The 20,248-nt window shown below is 48.1% G+C and overlaps 1 protein-coding gene across 3 annotated transcripts in view; it reads right to left on the bottom strand.

Moving 5' to 3' along the window:
* Positions 1-389: 389 nt before the first annotated feature.
* The window catches only part of FAT2 (FAT atypical cadherin 2), a 91,203-nt gene continuing 71,344 nt past the window's right edge, over positions 390-20,248 (bottom strand). For 2 of the 3 annotated variants that reach the window (XM_074378936.1, XM_074378942.1), the window contains exons 19-24: positions 18,197-19,007; positions 14,546-14,691; positions 8,741-9,182; positions 6,674-6,827; positions 3,445-3,902; positions 390-2,395 (exon numbers count right to left, since the gene is read on the bottom strand). In XM_074378936.1, the coding sequence (XP_074235037.1) occupies positions 1,863-2,395; positions 3,445-3,902; positions 6,674-6,827; positions 8,741-9,182; positions 14,546-14,691; positions 18,197-19,007 (2,544 nt within the window). In that variant the 3' untranslated portion in view covers positions 390-1,862. Of the gene's footprint in view, positions 2,396-3,444; positions 3,903-6,673; positions 6,828-8,740; positions 9,183-10,476; positions 12,123-14,545; positions 14,692-18,196; positions 19,008-20,248 lie in introns of those variants that run through there. The other variant, XM_074378944.1, reaches the window with a different exon arrangement.

Below are 20,248 nucleotides of genomic sequence, written 5' to 3'. Positions count from 1 at the left end.
AGGGCCGACTTCGCAAGAATTGTGATAGTTAAGTCCCGTCTCCATAACTAATGCCATGCAGTGCAAAGGGTGCTGGCAGGGGCAGGAGGCCCCAGCTCTTGTCCTGGGCTCTCAGCTAGCCTGCTGGTTAGTGGATTCATCACTCAGAGCCACTCAAACCACTGCAGACAGTTGTATCAGAGGCAGAGGGTTCTTTCCAAATAGTTTCCTAGGCCCCACCCCAGAGGTTCTGGTTTTGTGTCTGGGGTAGGTAATATTGCCAGGTCAGGACTCTCTGTGCTTGACAATTCCCAGGATCCCTCCCAGCTCCCCAAATCTATGAATCTTGGAAGGGCCCGTGGACCCTTGCATCATCCCCCGACCCCAAACAGGCTAAATAACACAGAAAATAACAGTAAAAAAGATACTTTATTGTTAAAAAAAAAAAATGACCAATGAAACCATGTATCAGTCACTCACTCTCACAGTCACACATACAGCCGCGAACCACTCACACAGATTGGCTCTCACTCACACAGCTCCCTCTCGCTTGAAGCAGCAGCCCTATGGGCGAGTCTCCATTGCTCTCCCTTTTGACTTTTGTCTCCAGAAACAACACACATGAAAAGGCAGTGGACCACAGGGAGGGACTGGATGGGAGGGAGTGGTGAGGCCACCAAAGGCCACAGAGGCCTCTGGTCCCCACCACTCCTGGCTACATACACTCTACACATGTGTACACACGTACTATCCACAGGTACCCACATGTGTAGACATGTGCCCACAATGACCCTCCATGCATAGGGTTGAGTCGCTGCAGGTAACACTTGATGGGCAGGCATCTGCGATGGAGAGACCGGCAATGACCAGTGTCCAGCCTGGACACTGGGGTCCAGCTCCCTGCTTCCAACCTGCCCTAAATAGGAGTTCTGAGTTCCTTGTGTCTAGGGAAGAAAAATCCCATTGAGGAAACTCATCCAGACAGCAAGGTCAAAAAGTGCCTAATAATTTTTTAAATGAAGAATTAGTTCCTTCCTTCCTTTGGCCAAAAGTGCCTGGGACACTTGGGATGAAGAGCCCAGAGTTCCATGAGGTCTGAATTCTGTCACAGAGAAGGTTCAGAGCTGCGTAGACTCCTGGCAGGCCCTGACTGGCAGACCGTCGTGTGACCCCGAGGTGGGGTCCGGTGCTCTGTGTGCGGGCTGCGGAGCGGGACCTTTGCGGCCCGAGGCCCGGCGTGGTCCTCGGAGTCCTTGCTGCCCTCCATCACCATTTTCTCCCCGGTGCGAAGCACAGAGCTTGACGTGGCACCGACACTTGACAAAGACGCCATGATTGCTCGACGGAGGCAGGGGCACAGGCGACTGTGCCCGCCCCCCTGCTGCTCAGCCCAGCCCCTAGGAGGATGCCGCGCAGCCCTCTGGAGCTCCTCTGTATGGCCCATGTCGTGGTTGCCTGTCAGGCACCAACCTGCCTGCCTCCAAAATGGAGCTGTGGGCAGGTGCGAGAATGCGTCTTGGGGAAGCCGAGCCGGCACAGTAGATCAGGCTCCTCCCCGGGGACTGAGAGATGGCAGGTCAGGAAGACCGCCCGTCTCTCGCCCACCCTGGGAGTCAATTGTTCCTGGTCTTCCAGGGTCCCTGCTCTAGGCATGCCTCTCCCCTGGGGCCCTAGTGCTGTGTCTGGAGCTCTAGCTTCAGCTTCCTTCCACTCTCAGGGACTAGCTGGGGGACCAGAAAAGCACATTTCAAGGGACAGCAGCCTGGGCTGGGGGTGGTGGCTTCCCTCCCACCTTCCCAGCCACACTCAACTCCCCCCTACGAGACAGGAAGAGCCAAGTCCAGTCCTTGGCCTCCCACCGGCCTTGCTCTGGGAATGGGAAGCTAGAACATGACCTCTTCACAGCTCCCATAATCACTCTCCACCATATCAGAGCCCTCATAGTTAGGGGGTACCCGGGGCTGGCCCTGGCCTGCAAGAGGTGCCCCCTCCACCTCACAGACAGCATAAGAAGGCCCAGCTCGGCTGAGGCGCATACTCACCCCCTTGTAGCCCCCCTCTGCCAGGCTCGGCCCTCCCCCTCCCTGCCGGAACTGCGAGTGGTAGTAGCTGATGGCTGTGTACTCATTGAGACAGGGGGCAAGCAGGCGCTCCCGGGGACTCGGGGGCCGAGAGGGCATCAGATCTTCCAGGTTCTGGTTGCTGTAACGAGGCGGGAGAGGTGCCCGCTTGTTTTCCATCTCCAGGGGGAAGGGGAAGCCCCCATAGAGGCCAGCAGGCTCTGGCATCACGACTGGGGTTGAGTGGCGGTGAGTTGAGGGTGGCAGAGGGCCATGGGTCACTTCGGAGTGCGGGTATTCCCAGCGTTCGTTCCTGGAGTAAGTAGGGGGCCAGACCGTAGCTCCGCCAGGGTACACTGAAAGGGAACAAGGAGACAGGGTCAGCTCATTTTCCCCAGGGAAGGTTTCAGCTGGCTCTGTGGCAGCTGTATATAACCTAGCATGTGGTGGAGATTGGGGGGGGAGCCCATCTGTGCGGATTGTCTCTGGTGGCTTAGGTTGATACATAGAATCCAGTGGGGGCAAGTTCAAGGCTAGAGGTTTGGCCCAAGGCCAGCCCATTTTGCAAATCCCTGCCACTACTCTGAGGGTCAGTGAACAAGGGAAGGATTTGGATGGCTCCATGCAGCCCACTCCCACAGCTTGGGATACGGGGGTCCTCCAAAGTCCTACTGGTGAGTTTTATCCCCTTAACTGAAGGAAACACACGCAGTTTGTTTGACTCACAGGTGTGATGGGCTCTGTCATAGAGAGTGATGAAATGAGATGTGGCTCGGAAATCGGGAGGCCAGGAGCCTTTGGTCCTAGCCCTGCCTCTGCTATTGAATAGTTGGCTGAGTTAGAACAAGTCACTGTGTGTTTATGAGCCCCACTTTTCCTGTTTCACACACAGTGAAAATACTTATCGTAACTGCCAATGATTATGCCAAAACATAAAGTGCTTTACTAATGCACCTCCTTTTGAGTCAAAGATAAGAGGAAGGTGAGATTTCTCCTCTTCATCAGTCAGGTCTGGCCCGAGGCTGCTGCACTTCCAGACTGGGCAACCAGAAGCCTGGACCACTGCTTCTCCTTTCCCTTCCCAGAAAAGCACAAATGTGCAGAAGCCCCCTTCTCACTCCAAGGATTTTATCCAACCCTACGCGAGGTCTACAGATTTCTATCACGAACTTCAGTCCCATGGAGTGACTTGGAATTTGGAGGAGTGCAGTAGAATGAGCCACAGAAACCTGGCTTCTGCTCCAGCATCAGTGTGCTGTAAACCTTGAGCACATCTCATCATGTCCCATCCCAAGGGGTTGGATGAGTGGTGGCTAAAAACGCCCGTGCCTCAGATAACGGAGTGTTTAGGACCACCACCCACTTCCATCAATCCCAGAGATTAAGCGTCTGTGGCTATACTGACCCATCTCCTCACCGGACCAGGTTCTCTTGATGACGGGCTCATTGTCAGGGTGGGAAAGGACAGCAGCTGGCGGGAGTCTGGGGGGGACACTGCAGACCACTGGTCGTTGCTTGGAGTTGGGTGCAAATGTGACGAGCTCATTTGGAACCGAGGTCTTGCTGGGCTCCGGTTGATTCAGGTTGTTGCAGGAGCTGGCACTCAATGGGTTGAGCTCAATGGCAGGCATGCCTTGAGTGTCAACACCAACACTCCTGGCCAGGAGGTCTGGGTCCTCCATGGCCACAGGCTTGTGAGACTTGCAACGGCGGCAGTAGTAGAGAAGCCCGACAGTGCTTATGATAATGAACACTATGGTCACTATGATGATCAGTAACTCCTGCTGCCCCCAGTCCCCCCTTGTGATCTCAGGAGTGACTAGGCAGTGTCCTTCCGAGCAACCCCTCGCCTCCATTTCGCACCTGCAGAGACGGAGAAGTAGTCAGCGGGCCGAGTCATGAAATTGCCCTTTCCGTGTCACCACTTCCAGAGATCTATGGTACAGAAGCTGCTTCTCACAAAACCTGCTGTCTCCCATTTCTTCGCCACCCCCCAAAAGTAATTATCAAGCATATCAACATCAGAACTTCCCACCTTCTACCAGTAAAGTATGGGTCTCAGCTACATTTCCATTTGTGACCATTAGGAACTGGGCTCAGGGAATGTCTTTTTTTTTTTTTTTTTTTTTTTTTTTTTTTTTTTTTTTTTTAGCAATAAGTTCTAGGCATTGGATACACCCTCTATCATGAGGTCAGATTTCCACCCATATCACTGCAGTAGAGACATCAACATACCAGCTGCCCTCTAGCAATGATGTCAGGGTTTCAGATACAAGTCAGCATTGCCCAGTAATAGTAGCCAGGCACCCGTGTTCCCTGCTGTGCTTCACCAGGAGGTCACAGGAGCCAACAGATGAGCTACCTTACAATGGGCTACTTGCTCAGAGAAAGCATGTGATCTCTCAGGGTGCCTGTAGCTTGGCATTCCTTTTTTTAATTTAATTTTACTTTTTATTTAAAGACTCAGTCTCACTCTTGTCTGCCAGGCTGGAGTGCAATGGCGTGATCTTGGCTCACTGCAACCTCCGCCTCCCAGGTTCAAGCAATCCTCCTGCCTCAGCCTCCCAAGTAGCTGAGATTACAGGCACCTGCCATCAAGCCCTGCTAATTTTTGTATTTTTAGTAGAGACAGGGTTTCACCGTGTTGGCCAGGCTGGTCTTGAACTCCTGACCTCAGGTGATGCTCCCACCTCAGCCTCCCAAAGTGCCAGGATTACAGGCGTCGGCCACCACACCCGGCCCTCTAGCTTGGCATTCCATGGTGTAAAGCTCCAAGGAAACTTCTGTGGCCAGCTTTATCCACTGTTGAGGGATATTGGGAAAGTCTGCCCCATCCCGTTTGAGTCCAGAATATTTCTCAATGCCTGAAATTTCCCTACCAGTTGTTTGTTATTTTGGGTTAAATGGTGTCTTCCCCCAAGGTCTTCCTTTAAAATACAGACACCGCTTTGAGCTATGCAATGTTCTCCCAACACATCTCATGAATGAATAGCATTCTCTACTGCAAAGCAGGGCAGGAAACGGGGCAGGACACACCAGTTGCTGAGAGAAAGGACTGGGGTCAACCAGGCATGGTGGCTCATGCCTGTTAATCCCAGCACTTTGGGAGGCTGAGTCAGCCAGATCACTTGAGGTCAGGAATTTGAGACCAGCCTAGCCAACATGGGGAAACCCCATCTCTACTAAAAATACAAAAATTAGCCAGGTATGGTGGCTCATGCCTGTAATCCCAGCTACCTGGGAGGCGGAGGTTGCAGTGAGTTGAGATTGCACCATTGCACTCCAGCCTGGACAACAGAGCAAAACTCCATCTCAAAAAAGAGAGAAAAGAAAAAGAACTGGGGTAATCAACATACACAGGGTAATCATGGGAAAGCCCTCTCCCTGCTTGGGCCTCAGTTTCTCCAGCTGTAAAATTAGTGGGTGAACTACATCGCTGGCTCTTACACACAGGCTAATAGCAAAGGGATCCATTGGGGGCTTGTTAAAAATAGAATCTAGGCTCATTCTTGGAGATTCTGATTCAGTTGGTCTAGGTTGGGTCCATGAATTTACATTTTTCATGTCTCTTCTGTGATTCTTTAAAGGCTCCCAAGTTTGGGAGTCATAAAACCAGATAACTGTTAAAGTCTCTTTTCCTCTAGGATTCTAAGAATGATTCTTGTTTCCCTTGCGCTGCTGCAGCCCCACGTAGTATGAGGCATAGACAGCTTGCACTGGGGACCAGACACAGCAGTGCCTGCCCAAGTGGAACCGTTTTCCCCAGGCCACTGAGTAGTTCAGGTCCAGAGCGAGAGAATAAGCACTTCAGTCATTTTCAGACTGCAGCAAGGATCAGAACTACCTGAGGAGCTAGCTAAACGTGCAGATTCCTAAGCCCAAACTGGTGAATCTGAGGCAGTCGGTTCAAAATAGGGCTGGGGAAATCTCTAGCAAGTAGCTTCTTCATCCAGAAGTGTTCTGATGCAGGTGGTTGGAGGGAGATGCCCCAACACAAGAGTCCCCAACCCCTGGGTCACGGACCCATACTAGTTCGTGACCTGTTAGGAACAGGGCTGCACAGCAGGAAGTGAGCAGTGGGTGAGCCAGCATTACCACCTGAGCTCTGTCTTCTGTCAGATCAGTGAGGGCATTAGATTCCCACTGAAGCATGAACAGTGCATGTGAGGGATCTAACTTGCATGCTCCTTACAATGATCTAACGCTGATGATCCATCAGTGTCTCCCATCACCTCCAGATGGGGCTGTCTAGTTGCAGGAAGACAAGCTCAGGCTCCCACTGATTCTACATGATGGTGAGCTGTGTGGTTACTTCATTGTATGTTGATTACAGTGTCGTAATAATAAAAATAAAGTGCGCAATACACGTCATGTGCTTGAATCCTCCTGAAACCATCTTCCCTTTCTTCTGCCTTGCCCATGGAAACAGGGTCTTCCATGAAACAGGTCCCTGGTGCCAAAAAGACTGGGGACCACTGCCCTAGCACGTGGGAAAGGCCTGGAAGCCAGGTCCCGGCAGCACTCTCCCCTGGCCTCCCACTGGACTTTCTAGAGGTCAGAGCACAGAGCTCATTCCCTAATGGTGCCAAACCCACGGTGAGGAGCCCACGGCAGGTGGCCTCCCCTGGGATTACCTGTCTCCGGTGTAAGGATGAGGGCAGTTACAGGAAGCTCCTTTGGGGGAGGGGATGCAAGTACCACCTTCCAGGCAGGGTGCAAATGTACAGTTCTCCCTTCCGTGTTCACAGTGCTTCCCGGAGAACTGCGGTGGACACTCGCAGACATAGCCTGGGAGAAAGAGCAGGGAGGTGAGGGGGCGCGCTGGCCTAGCAGTTAAAGGAGACCTGGCCTTGGCAAACTTGCGTATTGACACAGCCATTCAATTACTATTTATTTATTTGGTGGTTCCCCTCTGTGCCCAACACCGTACTGGGCATTGGTGCCCTGCTGAACAAGAGCACTTGGTCCCTGCCCTCAAACAGCTTACAGCCCAGCAGACCAAACGGTCACCTAAAGCATAGTAATAAACAGGATAATGATTATAGACATAAGCTTAGTGCTGATCACTGTTCCAAGGATCTTCCTGTGTTGGCTCATTTGATCCTCACAACGACCTGAGATCACTGTCACGATCCTCATCAGGGGACAGGTACAAAGGGATGGTAAATAAGGAAAGGAGGCACAGAGAGTGGATGGGATTTGTTCAAGGTCACACAGCCAGTAAATGGTAAAGCTGGAGTTCGAACCTAGGCAGCTAACTATAATATCGATATCTCAGTAATTATAATAAAATTAGCTTTATTGAAGGGAAATGCTGGGAGAGGTGGAGAATGAAGCTAGCTTACTCTAGGGACCTGGGAGATATTTCCTTTGAGATCTGAAGGATGAGTAGAAATTAGCCAGGCAAGAAGATAGAGAGCAAACAAGTGTTTCAGGCAGAAGAGAAGAGTATGTACAAAGGCTAGGGAAGAATGTGGCATGGTCAAGGAACTGAAACCACACCAGGGTGAGCCAGCCCAGTGAGGGACAGGGAGAGTATGAGTCACAGCCTGCAAGGTGCAGGAGCCACATGCAGGGATTGAGACTCTATCTGAACAGCACAGGGGCCACTGGGCAGTTCTCAGCAGGAGAGTGCCATGCACAGATGTGTGCCGGGCAAAGATCACCCTGGCTCCTCCTGGAAGGTGAAATGCAAGGAGAGAAGCCAGAGAACAGGGAGGTGGCTGGTGCCAGAGTGAGAGGTGATGGGGGCTTAGGTCAGAGGGACGGTAGTGAGGCAGGAGAGAAGTAATGGACTCCTTGGATATTTTGCAGGTAGAAATAACACATGATTAGCCAGACAAAAATCAGGAAGTGGGATAATGCGAAGTGTTGACAGGCATGTGGGTGCATAGGAACCTCTCACTCTGCATGTGATGTATAAATAGCTGTGGCCATGCTGAGAGCAATGTAGCCCCATTTAATCAAAGTAATTATTTGCATACTCTGAGCATGTGACTTCCACTCCTGGGTATGGGATGTGTGTGAAAGAAATTCTCACACAGGTTGACAAGGAGACACATAGGAGAATGCTCACTGCAGCACTGATGATGGAGATGGGTGTTTGGACTGGGGGAGTGGAGAGGGAAAACGTGAGTGCAGGCACATGATGGAGTACTGAGCCAGGTAGAAGCAGTTAATGAAAATTGCTCATGGCAGCATTGACGGATCTTAAAAATACGGTGCTGAGAGAAAGTGTAAACAATATATACCACTTATATAAACTGAAAGTTCAAGCATATGAAAAACAACCTGTGTTTTGCAAGAACTCATTCAAAACCTTTACATGTCTGCCTCTGGTGTTGGAGAGGGGGAAGTGAGTGGAATATAGGTCAAAGGAAAATGAGAAAGAGACTGTGCATGGACCAATGATGACACTAATGTGTGTGATTAACTCAACCATCTGTCCCTGAGGTCCCCATTCATATCCTCCCTCGTCCCCTCAAAAGTAGAAAGATAGTTTTCATTGAGGGGGAAGGGATACTCCTGGCTTCCCCTAGTATAGATCTAGCAGATTCCAACCTGTTACTCACAATGTAGTGAGGGGAAGAGTGAGAAATTTGGAACCAGGAGGCTCTGAGATCTCCACCCTGACACACCTTTCCCACCTGAAGAGCCTTCTGGGATAAACCCTGGGGTCAGCCTGGCACCCCAGCCCTCACCTGCCCCGTGGGTCCGTGAGCACTTCCCACCATTGAGGCACGGGTTCTGGCTGCAGTAGTTGCTGTGGGGGCAGCACTGGGTGAGGGCTTGTGTCTCCAGCAAGCCTGCCACCGTCTTGTCAGGGACCAGCAGTTCTAGAGCCTCTTCATTGACCACAACAGCATCGAGGCAGCCTTCAAAGCCCTGGGAGACATTCAAGGAAGAATGCGACAGGACGAGGCCGCCCAGCAAGAGGTGTCTTTCGGGCCTCAGACCATGGCAGTTCTCTGGGACCACAAGGGAGGTGTTGCCCATGCTGTCAACCATCAGGCGAATGGAAGTGTTCATCTCCTCCACCAGGATGGAGTGCCACTCATGGTCATTCACATGGTGCTGGGAGGAAAGGTTTCCATAGAAACCACCCAGGCAGCGGTATTCCAGCTGGAGCACTCCACTGGCCAGCTGCAAAGAAAACCCAAACAGCCATCAGCAAAGCCAAGGAGCCCTTGTAAACCTGCTCACAGGCTGCCAGTTCAAAGAATGTTGTTCGTATTTTCATGGGTAGGAGGGGTGGTGTTTGGTGATTTTCAAGGCTGTTTTAGACATGGTATTTGCAGGGCATAAAAGCCCTCAAAGTGCTTTTGTGTTGATGGTCTCTCCTTTGCTCTCACCACACCCCATGGGATGGTGTGGGTGGGGGTGACATCTCCATTCACAGATGAGGCAACTGAAGCCCAGAGATGCTTTGCTGATCAAGAACCTGTATTTCGAATGCTTCTTCACAGGCCTTTCCAGAGTTCCACACTTGTGAATGTTGGCCTTCAGTGATTTGAAAAACCTCTCTCCCATTTCCACTTCCTTATTCAACAGCTTAGCAGTATTCAAAATAGGTCCCCAGGACCTTATCAGGGGAGCCACAAGGGCAAAGTATTTTTATTGTAATCCTAAGAGTTGATTTGCCCTTTTTATCTTTGTTTTCTCACAAGTATACAACAGAGTTTTACAGACACACGTTGTCACAACTGATGAAGTAAATATGAGAAGCCAGCAATCTTCTGTTAAGCCAGACAAAACAGAGGCTTGCAAAAATGTCAAACAATGCCACTCTTCCCTTTTATTTTGGAAAGTAATAATTTTTCATAAAAATGTGGTAATTAAAGACATGCACCCATATATTGATTGCAGCACTTTTCACAATAGCAAAGACATGGAATCAACCTAAATGCTCAACAATAGTGGGCTGGATGAAGAAAATATGGTACCGATACACTGTGGACTACTATACAGTCATAAAAAAGGAATGAGATTATGTCCTTTGAAGCAACATGGGTGGAGCTGGCAGCCATTATCCTAAGCAAACTAACACGGGAACAGAAAACCAAATACTGCACATTCTCACTTGCAAGTGTGAGCTAAACACTGAGTAAACATGGACACAAAGAAGGGAACAATGGGTAACAGGGCCTACTTGAGGCTAGAGGGTAGGAGGAAGGTAAGGGTCAAAAAAATTACCTATCAGGTACTATGCTTATTCCCTGGGTGATGAAATAATCTGTACACCAATCCCCCATGACACATCAGTTTACCCATATAACAAACCTGCATATGTACCCCCGAACCTAAACTAAAAATCGAAAGAAAAAACTCAATCAATTAATTAATTATTGTATTTGTGTTAACATGTGAGTTTCTTATTATTTCTAAATAAATTAATAAATATTTTTCAACATCTCAGTTTTAATTTCTAATACTGAAAATGCTGATAGTTATAATCCACATAAACAAAACTTCCCTGGAATCCTTAATAATTTTCAAGAGTATAAACAGTCCTGAAGCAAAAAATATCTGAGAACCACCGGGTTGAAACATTTTAATTCACTTCATTCCCAAGAGGTAGGACTGCCTGTGGCCAAATACTTTTCTGGTGACTTTGGGCTAGGTAGAGTTTTCTCTGTTGAAAGTTGAAGATCTAACCCAGTGTTTCCTACACATTGGCCATCTGTACACCACTTCTCAGATTTTTGCCCTGGTTGAATACTACCTATACCTTTATTTACTTTAAAAGGAGATAATACTATTAGGATAAATAGAAAACCCTCACACTTGCCATTTAAAAAGGGGGATAACAAAAATGAATGCAACTCAAGTAAAACATTGCAATTAAATAATGTCTTTTTATCTGTCTGGGACCAGAAATCTGTTGATCCCACCGTCTTTTCACTGTCTCCCACCTCTGTAATGTCCATGTTCCTCTCCTTACCCAGCTTAAGTTCCATAGTCAATCATCCTAACTACTTCCTTCACTTCTCTCTCTCTTTTTTTTCATTTGGGACAGAGTCTCCCTCTGTCACCCAGGCTGGAGTGCAGTGGTACAATATAGGCTCACTGCAACTTCCATCTCCCAAGTTCAAGTGATTCTCCTGCCTCAGCTTCCTGAGTAGCTGGGATTACAGGTGCATGCCACCAGGCCCAGCTAATTTTTGTATATTTAGTAGAGAAAGGGTTTCACCATGTTGGCCAGGGTGGTCTCGAACTCTTGACCTTAGATGATCCACCCACCTCAGCCTCCCAAAGTGCTGGGATTACAGGCATGCACATACTCTTGACCTGCCTCTTTCTTACTTCGTAGAACTCACTTGGTAAACCCACAACTACGGAGAAATCTGACTCTCCACCTGCTTGATACAGACACGGAGCAGAGCATGCCTGGAGGAACACATGCAGCCTTGCTCACAGGTCTCTTTAATTTCATGACCAGGGGTCTCAAATGAACCTTTAATGCTGCCCAGCAATCACACTCCCTTCCTGAGACCACCTACTCTTCCAGATGGCTGTTTTCACTAGGTCTGTCTCCTGAGATCCCTAATGCCTCCCTCCCCATCCCCACTCTCAGCTGATCATCTCACATCCTACGGGAATGGGCAGGCACTTTCACCATCACATCTATCCACCTTAGTTAAATCCAATCTCTCCATTTATTCACTAGACTCCACCCCCTCACCACCTCAAGGCTCTACCGATTCCCCATCCTCTTTCCTACATCTTTGTTCATTCATTACTGAATCATTCCACAGCATACAAATTTGCTGTTATTGCTCTAATCTTTACTGTCAAAAATACACCTTCTTTACAGATGATAATCTTTATTTTTTAAAAAAGATTGTCTTCACTTCAGTTTTCCAGCCATATATTTTCCTTCTTTGCTCTCTCCTTTCAGCAAAATTTCACCCCAACCTACCATAAATGGAAACCACTGGTGTCAGGGGATTCAGTGATTTCTGTGTTGCCAAATCACTTCCCATCTTACTGGCCTCTCAGCAGCAGATCACCCAGCAGATCACTCCTTCTTTCTTGATACGTGTTCTTCACTTGGCTTCCTACATACGATACTCCCTGGGTTTCCTACAACATTACCGGTTACTCATGTTCAGTCTCCTTTGCTGAATCCCCCTCTTCCCTCAGACCTGCTAATGTTGGAGGGTCTCAAGGAGTAATCCTTGGCCTACTCTCTTTTCCATCTGCACTGCTTGGTGGTCCCCTCCCATCCCGTGGCTTTCAGTACCATGTATACGCTGAAGACTCCCAGATCCCCATTTCCAGCCTAGACACCTCACAACGTTAGGCTTGTCCTTCAAGATCCACTTGGAGGTCTAACGGGCAGTTGAAACTTACACATCCAAAACTTCACCCTGATCTCCCCTCCCCAGACCTTATATCCACCCATACATACCCCTCCCCAGGCCTGCTGGCACAAAATCCATTCTTCTGGTATCCCAGGCCAAAATCTCACTCTGCATTCTCTCCCACCCTTCACTTAAAGGAAATCCTGTTGGCTTTGCCTTCAAAATGTTTGCAGAATCTGACATCTTTACAATTCCTTTGTCATCATCTTGGTCTAAACCACCATCCTCTTTGATCCAAATTATAGCAACGGCCTCCTCACTGGGTCTCTCTGCTCCTATCTTTGTTTTTTTAAAGTTGATTCTCAACAAAGAAGCCACGATGACCCTTTATATCAGATCATTGCAATTATCTTCTCAAAATCTTCTAATGCCTCAATTTTGTTCAGAATAAAAGCCAAAGTTCTTACAATGTCCTACAAGACCTATGTAGATATGCCCCATCCCATTACATCTCTGATAAACTCCTCCTCCTCCTGTTCCCTTGACTCACTTCACTGGAGCAGGTAGAACTCCAAGCCCATCGCTTAAACATGCTTAGCATTCTCCTGTCAAAAAAGCTTTTGCATTGCTGTTTCCTCTAACTAGCATGCTGTTCCCTCCAGATGTCCATAGAGCTAACTTTCTCACACTCTCCAAATTATTGCTCAATTATTATCTCAATGAAACCTTCCCTGGCCACTTTATTTAAAATTGTAAAATTGTAACTGGCTGGATGTGATGTTTCATGCCTGTAATCCCAACACTTTGGAAGGCCAAGGTGGGTGGATCACATGAGGCCAGGAGCTTGAGACTAGCCTGGCCAACATGGAGAAACCTCATCTCCGCTAAAAATACAAAGAAAACAAAACAAAACAAATTAGTGGGAATGGTTGTGCACACCTATAATCCCAGCTACTCTGAAGATTGAGACACAAGAATCACCTGAACCCAGGAGGCCGGGGTTGCAGTGAGCCGAGATCATGCCACTACCTTCCAGCCTGGGCAACAGAGTGGACAGACTTTGTCTCAACCAACCAATCAATCAATCAGTCTGCAACTCTTCTCACCCCCTGATGCCCTTTATCCAGTTTTCCCTTTTGCTCATAATACTTATCAAATTTGAAAAAATTCTGTAATTTTCTGAGCTATTATGTTTATGTTTATTGTCAGTCTCTCCCCCATAAAATGAAAGCTTTAAAAGAGATTTCTGTCTTTTTCACTGATGAGACCCAAGCACCTACAACAGTGCCTGTCACATAGTCGATGCTCAATAAATCTGTATTGAATGAATTAAAATCTAGTGGCCAAAGTTGGCTTTCTCTTTGTTGAAATGGTAGATTGGGGCCGGGTGTGGTGGTTCACGCCTGTAATCCCAGCACTTTGAGATGTCGAGACAGGCAGATCACCTGAGGTCAGTTTGAGACCAGCCTGGCCAACATAGCAAAAACCCATCTCTACTAAAAAAAAAAAAAAAATACAAAAAATAGCCAGGTGTGGTGGCATGTGCCTGTAATCCCAACTACTCAGGAGTCTGAGGCAGGAGAATTGCTTGAACCCAGGAGGCAGAGGTTGCAGTGAGCTGAAATCACACCACTGCACTCCAGCCTGAGCAACAGAGAGAGACTGTCTCAAAAAAAAAAAAAAAAAAAAAAAAAAATGGCTAACTGGCACATGTGATAAAGGTGTTAAAATTAGATAGGCAGACTGTGACCTTCTACATGACATAATCCAAAGGACTGAATGATAATTACAAAGAAAATTTGTTTTTCTTCCATGTGATTCCATGTGACTTCATGGATTTGTCATCTTGGGGAACCCACAGTGGTAGGTCATTCCCCACTCCCTGGGAAACACTGGCCTATTACTCAGCAAAAGTGGTAGCGGCACCAGGGCTAGGTGACCTCATCCATCTCCATTTCTATCTTACCCCACAGAGCAAGCAGCACTACTTGTGGTTGTCCTTGGACATATATCTCCAGGTTGGGTGACTATGGCCATCCAGGACGGGTCAGTCATGTGGCCCAACAGTCACACCCAGAATCCCTTAAAACTGTGTAGTGATTTCTTTGCCAGAAGCAGGCTTCCTGACATTCTTCATGCTGCACCCCTACCTCCCCAGCCTGGGACACCCATATGAAATCTCTCAGGCTGGTAGTGCCTTACCTTCAGGGAGATGGATGCTGTTTCATTGGTGAATAGGAGAATGGCCTGTGGCTGGAGTGTTTTCAGGTAGAAACTGATGTGCCAGTTCCGAGCCGCTGGGGGTCTGTACCGCACATAGCTCTGACCACTGAACCTTGCAGCTGTACCTGAGAAAGCAACCGAAGCTGTCACTTCCACTTGAAGTGGTCCCCACTGAACCCTTGGATTGACTTTGTCTTATTCAATCCTTGGGTGGCAGTCAGAGTCATTGCTCATATTTTATACATGAAGAAACGAGGCTGGGTGCCAGTTGTGTGGAACCTTTCCAGTCTCACAAATAGAGCCAGACAAGAGCCACCCCCCTACCTTCCGCTGGCTACAGGGACCCCTGCCTTAGGTCCCAGCCTGGGTCAAGAATATGAATGTTAAACCATTAAGAAAGCAAAAGTCACCCAGGTGTGATGCCTATCATCCTGGCAGTTTGGGAGGCTGTGGCAGGAGGATCACCTGAACCCAGAAGTTCGAGACCAGCCTGAGCAATAGAGCAAGACCTCATCTCTAAAAAATAAAATAAAAGTAAAAATAGCCAGTCATGATGCCACATGCCTATAAATCCAGTTACTTGGAATTACATCCTCTCAGCTGAGGTAGGAGTATCACTTGAGCTAGGAAGTCAAGGCTGCAGTGAGCCATGATCTTGCCATTGCATTCCAGTGTGGGTGACAGATGGAGACCATGTCTCTAATAATAATAATAATAATAATAATAATAATAATAATAATAATATTTTTTAAAATAAAGCAAAAATCAGGCCAGAAATATAACGAATCAAGTGTGTGAAAATTAAAGTTTTTATCCTACATAGTTTCCCTGTTATTTCTGGCATCACTTGGGAATGTAGATTTTGCATTTATGTGTGATTTTAGACTCACAGAGGTTTTTGCCTCAGGATGTCTCCTTTTATCAGCAGGAGCTAATCATTTAGGTAAACAATAAAATGCTGCTATGATAAAGAGGCAGGTAGTGATAGACTGCATGGCCAAAACTTCTGTAAAGTCTGGCATCCTCCATCCTGCCTTAGCAATGGCTAATGCACAGTTGCATACTATGGAGTAAACTTCAGTTTCTTAAGCTTCTTTGACTGTGGGACACTCTTATGTGGACCACCCTTGGGAATAGCATTCTGTCGAACCCTCTTTGGGAAGCACAGCCCTCCCCAGATCTTAAAAAATCCACCCTCCCCAGAAGTGAGTCCAGCTATTAAATCCCCAAAACCCCAGTGTGAATAAGATTATCGGTTGTCAGGGGACAAGGATGAGCGGTCCAGCCTCCAGATACCTAGCAAAGAGGAATTGCTGAAGACAGAGAACAAAGGCCAAAAGGAGGAGAAGGAAGAACCAGACAGGATGAGGCACAAGGGATTATAACATCCACAGATTCCAGCCGGATGCAGTGGCTCACACCTGTAATCCCAGAATTTGGAAGGCCAAGACAGGCCGATCACCTGAAGTCAGGAGTTTGAGACCAGCCTGGTCAACATGGTGAAACCCTGTCTCTACTAAAAATACAAAAATTAGCCAGGCATGGTGGTGTTCGCCTATAATTCCAGCTGCTCAGGAGGCTGAGGCAGGAGACTCGCTTGAGCCTAGGAGGCAGAAGTTGCAGTGAGCTGAGATCACACCACTCCAGACTGAGGGACAGAGCGAGAGTCTATCAAAAAAAAAAAAAAAAAAAAATCCAAAGAAGTCCAAAATTCCCTGACACTGGCAATCTCATTGTAGTAGTTACTTATTGTATGTGATATTGAAGATGATCTAAATCAGAAATTCCCACACCTGGCTGGAGATCAGGAGCAGCTGGAGAGTCTTTATGACACAGAATCCTAAGTTCTCCTCTCAGAGTCTGATTCAGTAGTTCTGGGCAGCACATGGAAATAGGTATTTTAAAAATATTACCATCATGGGTGCAACAACTGGAAGGGGGATGCCGAGAGAGGCTTCTGAGATATTAGTCATATTCTTTCCTTGATCTGGGTGCTGGCTACACAGGCATATTTGCTTTATAAAAATTGTTTGAGGTGTGTACTTATGGTACATGAATTGGTTTCCTGTATGTTTTACATTTCACTGAAATGTTAAAAAATAGAGTAAAAAACCTCTTTCCAACTGATTCTGGTGATCAGTGAATTTATCTAGTATTTCTTCAATGCAAGCCCTTGTACCTGCTGCTTCATAATTAAATGCCACCTCTAGGACTCACTCAGGACCTTCTGCATAAAAACCTGTAGAGGTGACACCCAGGAGCATGTCTCTTTAAAATCGCTCTCTCCAGGAGACTTTGCAAAATCTTGAATTTTGGAACCCCTGCTATCTGATGCCAGGTGGACAAGAGAGACCCTTCAGCCATCTTGGCTTTCTCTGCAGCAGGCTCTGGGGCAAGAGACACATAGAAGGAAATCCCCTGCCCAACAGAGAGAAGCCCTCCCAGCCTAAATCGAGTGGTCCCTGGACAAGTCCACAAATCTTCTGAGAAAGAATATCCAGAATGCAAGGCAGCTGGACCCATAAACGGCAGGGCAGGGCAGGCCAGGCGGGGGCGCTGGTGAGCTGAAAGCCAAGTCACTTTCCTTTAGCCAATGATCCTGAGCTGCTCCCTCGGTCTTAATGCCAGGGGTGCCGGGTGAGTCTTGCTAGAAAACGGAGTGCCTGAAGAGCTTATGAAGCGCTCAGGCTTTAGAGTGGGACACACAGATGTTTGAATAACCAGGCCTTCACTGGAAGCTGTACAGTTTCAAGCAAAGTAAATCTCATATCTCAGTTTCAACTGCAGATGAGATTGACAACCCTGCTTTTAGGGCTGTGGGGTCCATTAGTTTAGGTGACGCCTACACAGAGCCTGGCATACAGCAGGCTCCTTATAGCAACAACTGCTGCCATGGGAATGAAAGTGACCATTGATCTGGGCTTACTATGGGCCAGCCATGGGTTAAGTGCTTTTATAACTATTATGTAATTTAACCCCCAAACCAACTCCAGGAGGTGAGTGTTCCTGTTTTCACTACTTTATAGACAGGAAACTAAAAAGCTCAGAGGGTTTTAACAACACACCCAAGGTTACACAGCTAGTGATTGATGGAGCTAGAGTTTGAACCTGAGCTGTCTGAGTCTAAACCGTGAGCTTATAACCAGCAGACTATGGTAATAATAGTAGCAGTATTAGTAACTCACATTTATTGAGCACTTTCTATGCATTAGGCACTGTTCTAAGCAAGCACTTGATATCTAGTACTGATTTAATTACTACAACAGCCCAGCTCAAAGGCACAGCGAAGTGAAGTAAATTTTCTTAAAGTCACCTGGTTAGTAAGTGGTAGAGTTTGGATTTTAATCCATGAGGTCTGAAGCCACAGCCTATGCTCTTAGCTATGATGTTAAACTGCATATTGTATTCTTACTGTTATTTTCTTAATCTCAAAAAGGAGCTGAGAATTGGGTATTATTCCATAACTAGATTTTGTGAGGCCACTACCTGTCTTATGGTGATCGGTGGCCTTTGGCCTTATTGAAACTTCCCTGAACTCTCTCACAGCGCCTCAGTGAAATTTGCATGCTTAGAGTCAGGCGGGCTGAGCCCAGCACTGCTGCTCATCCTTTGGGAAGATGCTGTGCTCACCATTGCAGGAGCAGCTTCTCTGCAGGTGGTGCCGCGGGGTCAGGATGCTGAGCCTGGCGGTGCTGTACGTGGGTCCAACCTTGGGGTCCATGTGCACTGTGTCATGGCAGCTTTGACCCTGGCAGGTTGGCCCCTGGCAGGGCACCACGGGCATAGCTGACCGCATCTGAACCCCCACTGAATGCTCCATCTCCTTGGCCGAGTGAATGATGATGGATGCCAGCTCCTGGAGCTCATAGAAGGTTCTGGAATGCCCCTCAAAGACCAGGAGCACGTCCACACCAGCCACGGTCTCTGCAGGCTGAAGGCTGGCCAAGTGAATGTTAGCCCGTTTGATGTCCAGCTTGTGGCTGAGAAACCTCTGCAGGTTCCGCCAGTGGTCACTCACCAGCTCCTCGGGGGTGAGCTGGTAGAAGCCCATCCACACGGCCTGCTGCAGAGCCTCCCTTCCCACATGCCACACGTACACGTGGACCCCAGCAGTCGCGGTGAAGGTCCCATCGCTGACCGTGACGTTGAAAGAGTAGCGGCCACGAGGCAGGCTCTGGGCGGCGATAATCTTGCCGTCGGGTGCACCCACTGAGAAGTACCTGCCCAGGGTCTCCTCTTCTGCCAGGCTGTAGGTCAGCGTGTCCTGGGGGTCCCGGTCTGTGGCATGGATCTTACCCACCATGCCACCCTGGAACTCCTCCTCCCCAACAGTGATGAAGATCTCCAGTGGGAGAGCGGAGGGTGCGTAGTGGCTCTTCTCTGTGACATGTACACGGACAGACGTCGAAGATGAGAGGGGAGGGATGCCACTGTCTGATGCCTGTGGGCAAGACAAACACTGCTGTCACCTAACGGAACTGCAGCGCTCTTGGGCCCAACTGAGGCTGGGCCTCCTTGCAGAGCCAAGTCTCTCTGCCCCACACCCAACTTGAGGGCTGGCTCAGTGCGTTGTTCCATTTAGGAAAAAAATCTAACTCCAAAAGCACTGGCATATGATAAAGATTTTCTGAAGGTTTTGTAAAGGATGAAGGAGAGAGTTACATACTATACCATGCAGACAAACAATGTGGTTTCCTCATGTGACATTAGGCTCTCTGAGCCTCTTCCTAAATCTCTGCAGCCATAGACTTGGGCTAACTTCCTCATGAGCTTTCTCATTCTGTCCCTCTCCTCAAGTGCGCCCTCAGATACCTCAGCGATTCCGATGCACCATGCACCCTGCTCAGACTAAGGAAATTCTCGTTGGGATTCCCTTTTGCTCTGTGATTAGAGTGGAAGTGGGAATTTGTTCCTCTGGTCAGTCAATGGAGTCTCCTGCTGGGGTCAGGAGAAAAGAGGCAATAAATCAGTTACCACATAACTTGGATAAAGTGCTATGAAGGAAATAAACAGAGACTCACTTTGATCAGGTTAAAAGGGAAGGAGTCTCTGCGGAGGGACATTTGAGTCCTGAGGGATGAGAAGAGGTGATAGAGGGAACAGCAAGTGGAAGGTCCCTGGGCAGGAATGAAGGTGATGTGTTCAGCAGCATAGACAGGACATGGGTGCTGGAACAGGTGGGCGGAGAGGCAGGGCTGGCCTCACTGTTGGGCTGGCGCACGCAGGGTTGCAGTTTATGCCAGAACTGTGAGAGGCCGTGAGGGTAACTGGGCCATACTTAAGTAGGGAAAAGAATGTAAGTGAGAAGTGTGTTTTCCTTTCATGTTTCACCATACATCCCTGCAACTTCCTGCCTGACTTAGAAAGGACAAGCTTGCCTTCCTCTCCTCAGTGATGTTATTGCTTCCTCCACTGTCAACAAGGGTCTCCACAATTTTCCCTGTAGTAACATCTTGTTCACATGCACTCCAACACTTTTCATATGCAAGAAAGTTGTAAGATTACACTTACTGCTGGAAGTTGTGCATAACACTGAAAAGATAGCAATAGCAACAACAATAATTAACACTATTACTAATTTTCGTTCTTTCTTTTTTTCTTTTTTTGAGATGGAGTCTTGCTCTGTCATCCAGGCTGGAGTGCAGCGGGCACTCAGCTCACTGTGGCCTCCGCCTCCTGGGT

This window comes from Saimiri boliviensis, chromosome 1, assembly GCF_048565385.1.
Source record: "Saimiri boliviensis isolate mSaiBol1 chromosome 1, mSaiBol1.pri, whole genome shotgun sequence".
In the NCBI taxonomy this organism is placed as follows: Eukaryota; Metazoa; Chordata; class Mammalia; order Primates; family Cebidae; genus Saimiri; species Saimiri boliviensis.
Note: the sequence above shows the minus strand (reverse complement) of the source record. Positions and strands in the feature narration are given on the sequence as shown.